General features: G+C 51.5%; 1 protein-coding gene across 5 annotated transcripts in view; it reads left to right on the top strand.

The window, feature by feature from the left end:
* The window catches only part of svep1 (sushi, von Willebrand factor type A, EGF and pentraxin domain containing 1), a 62,252-nt gene that overhangs the window by 33,443 nt on the left and 15,901 nt on the right, over positions 1 to 12,908 (top strand). For 4 of the 5 annotated variants that reach the window (XR_002166668.1, XM_019858421.1, XM_019858419.1 and 1 more), the window contains 23 exons: positions 82 to 243; positions 586 to 747; positions 903 to 991; positions 1,066 to 1,165; positions 1,275 to 1,388; positions 1,721 to 1,834; positions 1,935 to 2,136; positions 2,625 to 2,782; positions 2,899 to 3,097; positions 3,201 to 3,376; positions 4,119 to 4,243; positions 4,362 to 4,491; positions 4,571 to 4,741; positions 4,891 to 5,064; positions 5,144 to 5,263; positions 5,870 to 6,046; positions 6,231 to 6,315; positions 6,499 to 6,690; positions 6,899 to 7,066; positions 7,992 to 8,664; positions 9,062 to 11,754; positions 12,009 to 12,243; positions 12,325 to 12,480. Coding sequence is in view for 4 of the 5 variants with exons in the window: in XM_019858421.1 (XP_019713980.1) it covers positions 82 to 243; positions 586 to 747; positions 903 to 991; positions 1,066 to 1,165; positions 1,275 to 1,388; positions 1,721 to 1,834; positions 1,935 to 2,136; positions 2,625 to 2,782; positions 2,899 to 3,097; positions 3,201 to 3,376; positions 4,119 to 4,243; positions 4,362 to 4,491; positions 4,571 to 4,741; positions 4,891 to 5,064; positions 5,144 to 5,263; positions 5,870 to 6,046; positions 6,231 to 6,315; positions 6,499 to 6,690; positions 6,899 to 7,066; positions 7,992 to 8,664; positions 9,062 to 11,754; positions 12,009 to 12,243; positions 12,325 to 12,480 (6,575 nt within the window). In the remaining variant the exon portion in view is untranslated. The remainder of the gene's footprint in view (positions 1 to 81; positions 244 to 585; positions 748 to 902; positions 992 to 1,065; positions 1,166 to 1,274; positions 1,389 to 1,720; positions 1,835 to 1,934; positions 2,137 to 2,624; positions 2,783 to 2,898; positions 3,098 to 3,200; positions 3,377 to 4,118; positions 4,244 to 4,361; positions 4,492 to 4,570; positions 4,742 to 4,890; positions 5,065 to 5,143; positions 5,264 to 5,869; positions 6,047 to 6,230; positions 6,316 to 6,498; positions 6,691 to 6,898; positions 7,067 to 7,991; positions 8,665 to 9,061; positions 11,755 to 12,008; positions 12,244 to 12,324; positions 12,481 to 12,908) is intronic. The other variant, XM_019858420.1, reaches the window with a different exon arrangement.

Raw genomic sequence — 12,908 nt, 5'->3', positions numbered from 1 at the left:
CTAAGCCCTGAATTCTGAAGCAGAAAAAAAAAAAAAAAAAGTGTTAAAATTCCGATCTCTGTGTTCAAAATGTGTTTTCAGGGCAGTGCAAGCCTGGCAGTCACTCTCTGAATGGGCTGGAGATATGTGAATCCTGCCCTCTGGGTCACTTCCAACCTGGTTACGGCGCCAGGGACTGTCTGGTCTGTCCTGACGAGACGTCCACTGTCACCCGGGGAGCAGTGGACGAGATGGAGTGTGGAGGTGATGGCCCGCACTCTGAACCTAAGTGGATGTTCCAATACTTGGGGGGGGGACATTTTGGTCAAAGTAGAAGGGCTCGTTTTATTACTCCTGTACTTTCGTCAAAGTACAGGCACTGAAATGCACTTGTCGACTGCATTTGTCCATGACTGTGACAGAGACTCTCCACGCTTTGCTTTACATATAAACAAAGTGTGTGTGTGTGTGTGTGTGTGTATATATATATATATATATATATATATTTATTTTTTTGATGTAGGTGGGTACTCATAAAAGTCTTTTATTTTGGTCGATGAGTCTAAGTTCTAAATTCTACACTCCATGTCCGCACCTGCTGCGCAGTTCCATGTTCAGCAGGTCATTTCTCCCGCACCGGTCTGGTTCCCTGCTACCCCTGCCCCAGAGATTACTACCAGCCGGATCACGGACGCTCTTATTGCCTGTCCTGCCCCTTCTACGGAACCACCACGGTTACCGGGGCAACCACCATCCAGCATTGCTCCAGTAAGAGTTCCAATTCAGCGGTGATATTTACCTCTTTCCACATTCCTCAACCAGTTCAAAACATTGTCTCCCATTCGACATTTCAACAATTAAAATAATTTCACAGCATTTCACTTCAGAATCATCTCTTTGACAATCACATGTCATATCGACAGGCTTTGGCTCCAGCTTTTTGCCCAAAGAGGAGAGTGTGACTGCCGCTCCACAGGTGGAGGTCATCGAGGACTACCAAGCCAGCAGCCAGGTTGGCCGCATGTTTTTTTTTTCTCTGTTGAGCCAACTGCGCCGTGAGCTGTGCTTCATTCCGATCTGTTCCAGCAGGTTTTCCACGAGTGTTTCCTGAATCCCTGTCAGAATAAAGGGACATGTGAAGAGGTCGGCGCTGGCTACGTGTGCACGTGCATGCCTGGATTCACAGGTACAAGCAGAGATGGACCCGTTTCGGCCTGGGCTTCTTAAACTTCAGCTCCCTTGTATACTACTAAATGCCGTCAGAGTTAAGACGTCTCCCCCCACCTCCCCAACAGGTGCCAAGTGTGAGGTCGACGTCGATGAGTGTGACTCGGCTCCGTGCCAGAATGGAGGCCTCTGTAAGGACGGCATGGGAGAATTCCAGTGTCAGTGCAAGGCGGGATTTTTAGGTCAGGCATTCTTTGATTTTGTACAACAAAAGTAAAAAAAAAAAAAAAAAAAAATCAATCAATGACATTGTCAAAACAAGTGTTCTACAGTAAACAATGTGAACATTGTTCCACTCATGTTCTTTTTCTCAGCAGGAATTAAAATTCTGAATTGCTCTTTTTTTCTTTTTATTTGTTTGTTTTTAGTTTTTTTTAATAATATGGTGAGAGGGGTTTGAAAAGTTGGTAAAATGGCAGCGCTGACTCTGTTCAAAATCGATGAATCGCTCAGCCTGACACGGCAACTTTTGACACGATTGAAATTCAACTTGACAAATTCCATTTTGTCTCAGGCTCTTTGTGTGAAGCGGAGGTGAACGAATGTCTCTCGTCCCCCTGCCTAAATGAAGGCGTGTGCGTGGACGAAGTCAACAGATTCACGTGCAGTTGTGCCGGGGGCTTCACAGGTTAGAAGCATTTCCAGTTTTGAGCAAAAACAAGAGCTATGTGCTACATTTCCTTTTTTTTTTTTTTTTTTTTGCTTTGCCTCGGCCTTCACTTCCTCAGGACCTCGCTGTGAACTGGAAATCAACGAGTGTCTGTCGGACCCATGTGAGAACGGCGGCGTGTGTGAGGACTTGACGGGCGGTTACGCTTGCAACTGCGCCGTCGGCTTCTGGGGGGACCGCTGTGAGGTCAACGTCGACGAATGTAGCAGCGCCCCCTGTCTTAACGGCGCCACCTGTCTGGATGGGGTGAATGATTTCAGGTGATTCATTCCATTCAATCCCATTGCATTCCATTTGTTTCCTGAATGTCTCAGAGTGTCGTCAGTAGTTTGCAACAGAGATACTATTATTTTAATTTGCTGTTCTCCTTGTTGGAGAACGGCAAATGCACTGAAACCTAAAGCGGTTTACAGAAGGTTAACGTTGAACCAAACTGTATCATTTTTGTCTACATTTTGTCTACTGTCCATGAGCTCATTGCTAACATTGAATGTAAAACATCTTAGACAGGTGCTTTGTTGCAACCGTAATTGTAAACCTTCAAATAACTGCTCCTGAACACACATGGAGCAGCAACACATGCAAACCGAGAACTATACTCCCTGCTCTGTGCAAGTCCTCCCGAAAAGGTTCTTCATGCTTAAATTTGACCCCAAAGCTGAATGCAAGTGCACGTGTAGCATGGTGTCACGACCGACTCTCACAGTTGTATTTGGGAACGTGCCTCATCCATGTTGCCGATTCGCAGGTGTGAGTGTGTGGAGGGCTACAGTGGTCCACTTTGCGAAGTGGATGTGGACGAGTGTGACCCCAATCCCTGTGTGAACGGGGCCAGCTGCCTCGATGGTCTCGGGTCCTACACTTGCCGCTGCCTCCCTGGGTTCAACGGAACCAGGTGTGAGACAGGTACTCTAGGACAGATGATGTACAAGTTTTTGGTCGCCATGAGAACGGAATGCCAATTTGAAACCAATATTTTACCCACTTGGATAAAACCGTTTGTTTCCCCCCCGCCCTGCCAGAAATGTCTCCCGCCTTCAACCTAGACTTTGAGATGTCGGGTATCCATGGCTACGTGCTGATGGATGGAATGATGCCGGCACTTACGGAGATCACGTGCACCTTCTGGATGAAGTCATCAGACACCACCAATTATGGCACGCCCATCTCCTACGCCGTCGAGGGCAGCGATAACGCCTTTCTTCTCATAGACTACAATGGGTCAGTCATAATTCATCAGACAGTAGTTCTCATCAAAGTTACGTTTGACCGGTGTTCGCGTTCTAAGTGGGTCCTTGGAAACACCGCGTTGGTGTCCCTGCAGGTGGGTGCTGTACGTGAACGGAAAGGAGCGAATAACCGACTGTCCGGCGGTGAACACCGGCAGCTGGTACCATATCGGGGTGTCCTGGAGGAGCTGGGACGGGGACTGGAGGATCTACATCAACGGCAAGCCCTCAGATGGAGGCAAAGGCCTGTCAGTTGGCAACAGCATCCCAGGTGTAGTGCTATCTCCTGCCCGTTCACTTCACACGCACAAAACTTTACTCTCAATGGAAACATCTCACTTTGCCATACTTCCTTGGACCAACTGGACTTGCTATCTATTAAGACGGGGCTTTGGTGCCGTCTCGTGACACCGTAGGGGGTATCAGAAGAAAACACATAAAAATTGTGACACGCACACACACACACACACACACACACACACACACACACACACACACACACACACACACACACACAAAATTGTAATGTAGTGTTAGTGAATTAAGTGACTAATTCACGCTCCCCCATAAAGGGTGATACTGGCCAATGGATGCTACAAAAGGGCGGCAAGTCACTATTTTTGTCAAAATGGAGCTCCATAATCCACTAGTTTGTTGACACCAAGCTGTTAAACTGATCAATTGACTTCCACATCGAGTTGCCACTAGATGCCCTGAAAGCACTCATTTGATCTAAACGAAACACCTCAACTAACTTAAACGTTGAGCCTCGGGACTGAGATGCAACTAGTTGGCACCAAAGTAACACTTTTCTGACTTGGGCCTGAGATTTTCAGCAAAGAATTGAGGATAGGTTCCCCCCAAAAACCCCCCCCCCCCCCAAAAAAAAAATCCATGAATTGGCAAATGTGTGAATGCGGAACCGCGAATACACGCCGGTGCTTACTGGAGAAAAGAATCCATTTATTCGTCGAATGGTTGTTAACGGCCGAGGTTCGACCCTTGTGCTGTAGGTGGAGGGGCGCTGGTCTTGGGTCAGGACCAAGACCAGAGAGGTGAAGGCTTCAACCCTGTGGAATCTTTTGTTGGCTCCATCAGCCAGCTCAACATCTGGGATCGCGTCCTGACACCCCAACAGGTATGTATTGAATCTCATCACAATCACTGGTAGTAAAACAACATCCGGGTTGAGGCTGCTGCATTTTAATGTGGGGCGTGATGGTAGCACTCGGAGAGCTAAGTGTTCTCTTGTGTAGATCAAGGTCCTCGCGAGCAGCTGCCCCACCTCCCACGTCACTCACAGAGGGAACGTCCTCGCCTGGCCAGACTTTCTCAATGGAGGTCTGGGCCGCGTCAAAGTCAACCTCAGCAGCATCTTCTGCGCTGGTGAGTGTGTGTGGAGTCGGTCGCCGATCAATCACGAGGCAACGGCGATCGGTGTGGCCCAATCTGTGTCTGTCCACAGACTGCCCACCATTGGAGAACACTGTGCCCCACCTACACGCCTCCACGGTGGAGGTGAGTCCTGGCGCCTTGGTTCAGCTCTCGTGTGATCCCGGCTTTTACCTGGTGGGGGAGCCAGTTCTGCAGTGCCAAAATCAAGGAGAGTGGAGCCACCCTCTTCCCAGCTGTCAACGTAAATAACAAAGTCTCATGCTGTTGCAAAGCCTGTTTCTGTCCCTTTTAAATGGTGCCACATTTGGAAGGGATGACCAGTAGCTTATTTACACGATGCTGCATTTTCAGGGTGTCCTGCGGCAATGTTCTGTTCCCCTTCATTAACAGGAGTCTCCTGCGGGCCCCCTCGACTACCCGAGAACGGCCAGTTTCAGGGGGACGACTTCCACGCCGGCGGCTCAGTCGTCTACCAGTGCAAGCCCGGCTTCTACCTGCTGGGAGACGCCAAGGTGCACTGCTCCAACAGCGGCAAGTGGGGAGGAAATCCGCCGGCTTGTCTTGGTACTTCACGCCACGTTCTGGTTAATCCGCATGGTTGGAAGGGCTCTATGTGTTATGTCATCCTTTGTGTGCATTGGAGATGTGGACGAATGCGCCCTGGGATCGGACTGCGACAGTCACGCGAGCTGTCAGAACACTGACGGCTCTTACACGTGCTCCTGCATCCACCCGTACAGTGGCGATGGCAAGAATTGTACAGGTAAAGGCCGAGATCCTGGCAGCTCGCCAGTTCACCAGATTTTATTGGGATGCGGGGGAGGGAACTTATCCATTTTCACAATTCACATTTGTTAAGGCATCGCTATGCCACCGTCTTGTGGCATCTCGGTGCCAAAGAACTTTGTGGAAGTGCGTTGAGTAGCTTTTTTTCTACAAACATGGAGCTTTGTCAACATCTCCTCGTGGCCTGTTGGTGCCAAATACCTATGTTGCAGTGAGTAGAGGGGGTTAATTTTGGGGAAAGTAGTGCTTTATGGCCCTTATGAGCCATTTTAGTGTCAAGAAATAATATTGAAGTAAGTTGAGCAGCTTCATTTGAATTAAAAAAAAAATTGTGCTTTTTTTTTGCGCATTTTGGGGCCAAGGAACAAATGCAGTGCTTTGCTGCCATCCTCTGGCAGCAAGAGGCAACTATAAATCATTTTTGAGGGAATTAATTACATGTAGATTTTCACTCTTCTCAATAATCATCGTGAGGGAACTCTGTACTTGTGTGTAAAAAAATCGGGTGAATGTAGAATTAGCCATTCCACTCTAGTACATTTTCACAAAACGTAAAAATAACTGTTCACTCTTATTGGGGCAGAGCCCGTCAAGTGCGAGCCACCGGGAGAGCCTGACTTTGGCCACAGAGACGGCAGCAACTTCCTGATGGGCAGTCAAGTGGCCTTCCGCTGTGAGAACGGCTACGAATTAATCGGAGCGGCTAAACTGCAGTGCCTGGAGACGGGAACATGGGACGGCCCTGTTCCCCACTGCAGAGGTGATTAAGGACAGCTTCGGGACGCTGACTTCCACGTGTTTACGGGCACATCTGCCACATCCAATATGGCGGACGCCCCGCCGTCTTGCAGCAACGGGCGCTCAATGAGACCCGCTCTCTTTGGTTTTGATATCGAGGGTATCTACACTTTTCTAAGAAATTTCCTCTCATGTTTGCACAACAGCCCAATCTTGCCCACCGCCATCTGTTCCAGAGAATTCTCTCATGACAGGAAGCAACTTCACCTATGGAAGCAAGGTGACTTTCAGGTACCCTTTAACACCATATCATTTTCCCGCCCCAAACAGTGGACCCTTGCACTCCCATCTTCCTTGTGATTCTTCATTCGTCAACTGTATGACAGGAGACTCATTATTCAAGACATTCATGTTAACGACTAGCCTTGACATGATTTGCCGATGTTGACGCGCATGTCTCAACTGTGCTTGCAGCTGTATGAAAGGTTTCCTTCCTCAAATCCCCTACGAGTTCCAGTGTATTTCTAGCCTGAGGTGGAGCGGGACACCACTTGTCTGCCATCCGGTGTCCTGCGGGGGACCGCCGATTGTCGGGAACGCCTACTACACACTTACCACAAACACGTACAAGTCGACTGTCTCGTACTCCTGCGCGGAAGGGTTCAGGTAGGATTAAAACACATGTAGGGTTCAATCCTTCAATGATCCAACAATGCCTCAAGCACAAAAGTATTTCAGATTGTTCACGGTGTCAACAATTTTGTGAACAACTGTGCGTCCACATCCACCCTCACAAAGTGGACCACTTTTTTTTAAATCATTTTTGCTGTCGCACCTCGAGTGATGTCATTGCCAGGATTTTCTTTGTGCAAAGACCACAGGGCCCCATAGAAGTGGTTTGTGAAGAGACAGGGGAGTGGAGCCGGCCCTATCCTCGCTGTGTCAGCGTCCTGTGTGGCGACCCCCCAACCATGAGGGATGCCGTGACTCGAGGAGAGAACTATGAGCTGGGGAATAAGGTGCACTATGTCTGCAAAGAAGGGTAAATTAGACCGCTTTGCTAAACAAAAACAAATTAAAAAAATATGTGAACACGCCAACATCTTAATTCACAGCCGGCCCAAGGCTGAAGCCAGCGAAGCGCCTGCTTAAGGCTCCGTAACCACGAGGGGCCTCCGAAAGCAATTAACAGTCAGCAGAGTCTGCAGTAGTGTTGAGGAAGAGCATTGTCGCATAAAACGTTCAATGTTCAAAAATTAAATGTTTGTCTTCAGGGAGCTGAGTTTGATTTTACATCGTTTTAAGAGCTAATTACTCAGCTTGCGTTTTGGTTTCGGCCCCTTGTTTCGAGTCCCTCTGATCAGTCACATAATGATTTGATATTCATTATCTATCTCATTTAATACTTGATACATTTTAAGTTAGCTTGTCGCTTTCAAGCTATTGTCCGTCACCTTGATTCAGTTACCTTAGTCGGACTAAAATTGTGCTTTGCCACCATCTTGTGGCATCTTGGTGTCAAGGAACTATGTTGAAGTATGTTGAGGAGTCTCATTTTAAACTAAATAGTGCTTTGACACCATCTTGTCGTATCTTGCTACCAAGGAACGCTGATGAAATAAGATAAGATAAGCTAACCTTTATTTGTCCCACACTGGGGAAATTTGCAATGAGTTGAGAAGTTTAATTTAGATAAAAGTAGTGCATTGCCCACATCCCTTTTCCATCTTGGTGTCATGAACTATGTTGAAGTGACTCGAGAAGCTGCATTTAGATAGAAGTAATGCTTTGTCCCCATCTTGCGGCGTTTGTATGCAATTATAAACCTTTTTTTGGGGGGAGGGAGGGCAATGACGCTGTCGTCTTTGTAATCGAGGACCCCAAACTGACTTTTAATTGAAAGGCCTGGGCCGGCTGTGTCAGATTTCAAATGACCTTCCCCTTCCCTATCTCGGTCTCCTTGACAGCTACACTATGATTGGCTCAGAGACCAGGGAGTGCCTGTCAAGCGGCCAGTGGAGCGACAGCTCGGCTCAGTGCGTGCCACGCTCTTGCGGACCGCCGCCTGCCATTGACCACGCCGAGCCCTACGAAAGCCACCAGCTTTTCGGCGACACCGCCAATTACTTCTGCACCGATGGCTACACCGCGGGAAACAACTCCAAGATGGTGTGCAACGCTGAGGGCGTGTGGGCGCCCCCCGATGGAGAGGAGCCCCCTCGCTGCATCGCCAACTTCTGCTTGCGTCCGCCGCAACTCCCCCACGCCATTTTGGACTCGCTCGGCAAACCCAAATACACGAGCGACTCTGAAGTCAGCTACAAGTGCGAGGAGGGCTTTGTGCTCAACACCACGGCGACACTGCGGTGCCTCCTGGGAGGGGAGTGGGACCCTCGACCGTTCGATATCAGCTGCATGCCCGTGAGGTGCTCCAAACCGGACGGCATCGATCGGGGCTACGTGAGCGGAAGCGACTACAATTTCGGAGCCGTTGTGGCGTACAGCTGCGATAAGGGCTTCCTGATCCGAGGGGAGAAGAGGCGGACCTGCAAAGCCAACGGAGAGTGGGGCGGAGTTTTGCCGACCTGCGTTCCTGTGTCCTGCTCCTCACCACCGCTACTCAAAAATGGCTACATCCAGGTTAGCTACAGAGCACACGCCAGATTTCATTCATACATTGTTTCCCGGCCTTCTGTGAGCTCAGGCGCGTGCAGTTTCAAAGCTCCTAAAACAGAGAGGTTCATAAAAAAAGAGGTTACGCGATGTTCAAATGGAATGCTTCATTAACTGCGGTCTGTCATAACACAGAACAATCAGCAAAGCATCAACATCACGCATCCAGCATGCGCACAATCATCAACCCGTGCTCCATAAATGATGATCCTCAGTAGTGAAGTGCTTCAACACAAGCAAGCCCCCTTCCCATGAGCCTCAGCAGCAGGCCTGGTGTTAGCATGCTAGCCTAAACAACACACGAGCTTAAACTGACATCATACACGGGCAAAGCTGACGACGCACTTCTTTTGCTCCCCCAAAGGTCCGAGGTCGATTCACCTTCAACAGCAAGGTGATCTACGCCTGCAACGCCGGCTACAGGCTGGTGGGCCGTCCGGAACGAGTTTGCCAGGCCAACCGCCAGTGGTCCGACAACGATCCGCCCACCTGCGTACTTTTGACCTGTGACCCCCCTCCCAAAGTTGCGCACGGACAATACAGGGGCTCGGACTTCCAGGTGGGTCGGAAAGTGGAGTACTTCTGCGACGAGGGCTACGAGCTCGTGGGTGATGCCATCTGGACCTGCCTCAAGTACGGCCGCTGGGACAAGACGAGGCGTCCGCGCTGCTCGCCCGTGCAGTGTCCGGAGCCGCAGCTGGAGGAGAACCACCTGGTTCTGAAAGGCCTGGACTTTGAAACGGGCACTGTGGAATTATCCTGCGAGGCTGGCTACATCCTCGAGGGGCCGCAGATCCTCCGCTGTTTGGCCTCCCAGGAGTGGAACGGCACCTTTCCGGTGTGCAAGCAGGTGCTTTGTGGGCCTCTGCCCGACGTGTCGTTCGGTGGTCCTTCCTCAGCTTCTGCCCCTTTTCCCTTCAATTCCGTGGTGACCTACAAATGCATGGATGGCTTCACGCTGCGGAAAGAAGACTCTGTGTCCTGCCTATCCAGCGGGAAGTGGAGTCATCCGTACCCAGAGTGCATTCCTGTCGAATGTCCTCAGCCCGTGGAGATTTCCAACGGCATTGTTGATGTTCAGGGTCTGATGTACCTCAGCAAGGCGCTGTACAGCTGCAAGACTGGATACCAGTTAGTGGGGAACGCCACTGTCCTGTGCGGGGAGAAGGGACTTTGGATCGGAGGGGTGCCTTCTTGCCGCCCGGTGGAATGCTCACCGCCCAAAGAGATCGCCAACGGAAAAGCGGCTTTCACTAAACTTCAGTTTGGTCACAGCGTCACCTACTCTTGCCGCCGCGGTTTCCGCCTTCAAGGCCCCGAGACTCTCAAGTGCCTGGCGAGTGGAGAATGGAGTGCCGAACCATCTGTTTGCGAGCAGATATCCTGCACCCCTCCCCAGCCCATTGAAAACGGCTTCGTGGAGGGCCAGGATCACAGTTTCGGGGTCACCATATTCTACAGCTGTTTCCCTGGCTTCCAGCTCATTGGCCAGGACCACCTCACATGCGAGGAGTTTGGCTGGTCAAGTGCCGTTCCCCTCTGCGTGCCCTCCGACTGTGGCCTGCCTCCTCACATCGACTTTGGGGACTACGTTAGGGCCACGGAGTCGGGGGGAGGCTCCCCGAGAGATCTGAGCTTCCTCCACGGAACAACCATCGAGTACCGCTGTCACAAAGGTTACGACCTCACGACCCCCACCAGGTTGGCGTGTCAGGAAGACGGAAGCTGGAACGGGACGGCGCCCTCCTGCGTCCCGGCCGAGTGCGTGACGCCCCCGAGCCCCGAGCACGGCCGCGTGAACGTCACGGACACATCCCGAGGCAGCACGGTCACCTACACCTGTGAGGAAGGGTATGAGCTGGAGGGCGAACCAGTGAGGCAGTGCTTATCGGGACAACTGTGGACCGACGATGCCCCCGTGTGTCGTCCCGTTTCCTGCGGGGACCCCGGGCCTGTGGCGAATGGCACAGCTCGCGGAGGTGCCTTTGTCTACGCTCAAGTCGTACACTATATGTGCAATCCCGGGTTTCTCCTCAAGGGTGCTGACAGTATTACTTGTCAGGCTGATGGGAAATGGACTGGACCGAAACCTCGCTGTGAGTTTGTGTCTTGCGGCCCTCCCACGCTCCCCAGTGACATCACTTTCAAAGGCCAAGACTTTGTCTACAATGAGGAGATTGAACTCATGTGTCAGCCCGGTTTCCTCCTTCAAGGCAAGTCAGTCAGTGTTTGTCAGGCCGATGGCACCTGGAGTCATGAGGCTCTTACCTGCGTAGCCGCCCACTGTGAGAAGCCCTCGCCGATACCTCACGGGCGAATACTGGGCTCAGAGTTTGGCTTCGACAGCAAGGTGATGTATGAATGTGAAGAAGGATACGCTATAAGTGGCGATCCGACCCGACGTTGTCAGTCCGACGGGCGCTGGGACAAACCCGCGCCGCGCTGCGAAATCGTCAGCTGCGATCCGCCCGAGGACATCAGCCACGGTTTTCTGAACGGCTCCACTTTCAACCACGACGACGTCGTGGAGTACGTCTGCTTTGAAGGTTACGTGATCGTCGGGGACCCCGTCCTGCGGTGCTCGGCCCAAGGCTTCTGGATCGGCACCGTGCCCCAGTGTCGGCCCTGCGTCTGCGCCCTCCCGCTTTTGAAATTCGGGGTCGTTCTGGGGCAGGAGCGCGCCTGCGGCGACCGAGTTCACTTTCGGTGCGACGACGGCTACAGGCTGCTCGGTCCGGCTCACGCCGTGTGCGAGAAGGGAGGGGTGTGGAGCCCCGGCGTTCCTGTGTGCGGCCGCGGGAGGTGCACCGCCGCCCCGCCGACAGTTCCAAACACTGTACTGCAGGGCGGCAGCGCCGCCTTCCCGGACACCGTTGTATACAGGTGCCGGCCCGGCTACCAGCCGAGGGGGTTGCCACACCTCTCCTGCGGGAGAGATGGCAGGTGGGGTGAGCCAAGGATCAGCTGTGAGCCTGTCAGCTGCGGAAAACCTCCTGATGTTGCCCATTCTCAAGTGGAAGGAGAAGCCTATACCTTCCCAAACCGCGTCACGTACAGGTAAACTGCTGCTGTGGATGACTTTCAAGTGCCTTTTGAAAGGAGCCTCCGCTTACATTCCAGACCCACCTAGAAAACCCTTTTCTTTAATATGTATTTTTCCTCCTCCCGCATGCTTTTAAACACCTTTCCACTTATTCCTTAGCAAATATTACAGCGAAATTTGACACTTGGGTCTGGAACACGACCTCGACCATCTACGGGGGTTCTCTGTATTCATGGCCTAACGAAATAGTTTCACTCTGTTTTTCCAGATGTGAGGATGGGTACGAGCTGGCGACACAGACAGCGACTCTCTCCTGTCTCAGCGATGGCACGTGGTCCAAGCACAGCATCCGCTGCCGCCCCGTGCCCTGTCGCCTCCCCGCGAATCACTCCATCGCCCGCCTGCTGATCACGGGAAATGAGCTCACTCCTGTCGGAGGCACGGTGGCCCTCTCCTGCCCTGCCGGGTTCTACCTGCAAGGCTCAGCGTTAGCCGAGTGTCAGGTACGGAACATCCATGTCAAGGCAGAAAGTGGCCCCACCGAGAGACCGAACATCTTGTTTTTCTGTTGCCTTTGTAATAAGGTGGGTGGAAGCTGGGCTCCGGGCCTCACTTCAGTTTCGTGTGAGCCGGTGGTGTGTGCAAAGCCCCCTCCTCTTTTGAACGGTCTCCGCGAGGGCGACAGCTACAACTACGGAGACTTTGTCCTGTACTCGTGCCTGCCTGGCTTTGAGATCAAGGTTTGTGCACACCAAGAGATTGTTTGAGGGATGAGTTGAGCTGTTCCCCTTTTTCTCGGATGTGATTCAAAAGCACAACCGCGCAGCATTTTTCCGGATTGGTTGGTTAAGCAAGTTGGACTATCAAAACATTGCAATCTATAGTGACTTGCGCACATTAATACATTTAATAACCAGCACCTGTCATGGTTCTGTTTGTGACCAACAGGTGGCACTGTAGGGCTCCACCTGTAGCTGCACGCCTGTTGGTCATTGTGTCATTAGTTTGTTTGTTTGTTTGTTTGTTTGTTTGTTTGTTTGTTTGTTTAAAAGGACTCCCAGCACGACCCCTCGGTGTCGGGTCAGTATTGCTGTTGCGTGTGTGTGTGTGTGTGTGTGTGTGTGTGTGTGTGTGTGTGTGTGTGTGTGTGTGTGTGTGTGTGTGTGTT

The sequence above is a fragment of the Hippocampus comes genome, unplaced genomic scaffold (genome assembly GCF_001891065.2).
Source record: "Hippocampus comes isolate QL1 unplaced genomic scaffold, H_comes_QL1_v1.1 scaffold48, whole genome shotgun sequence".
Lineage (NCBI taxonomy): Eukaryota > Metazoa > Chordata > Actinopteri > Syngnathiformes > Syngnathidae > Hippocampus > Hippocampus comes.
This window is presented reverse-complemented; position numbering and strand designations above follow the sequence as displayed.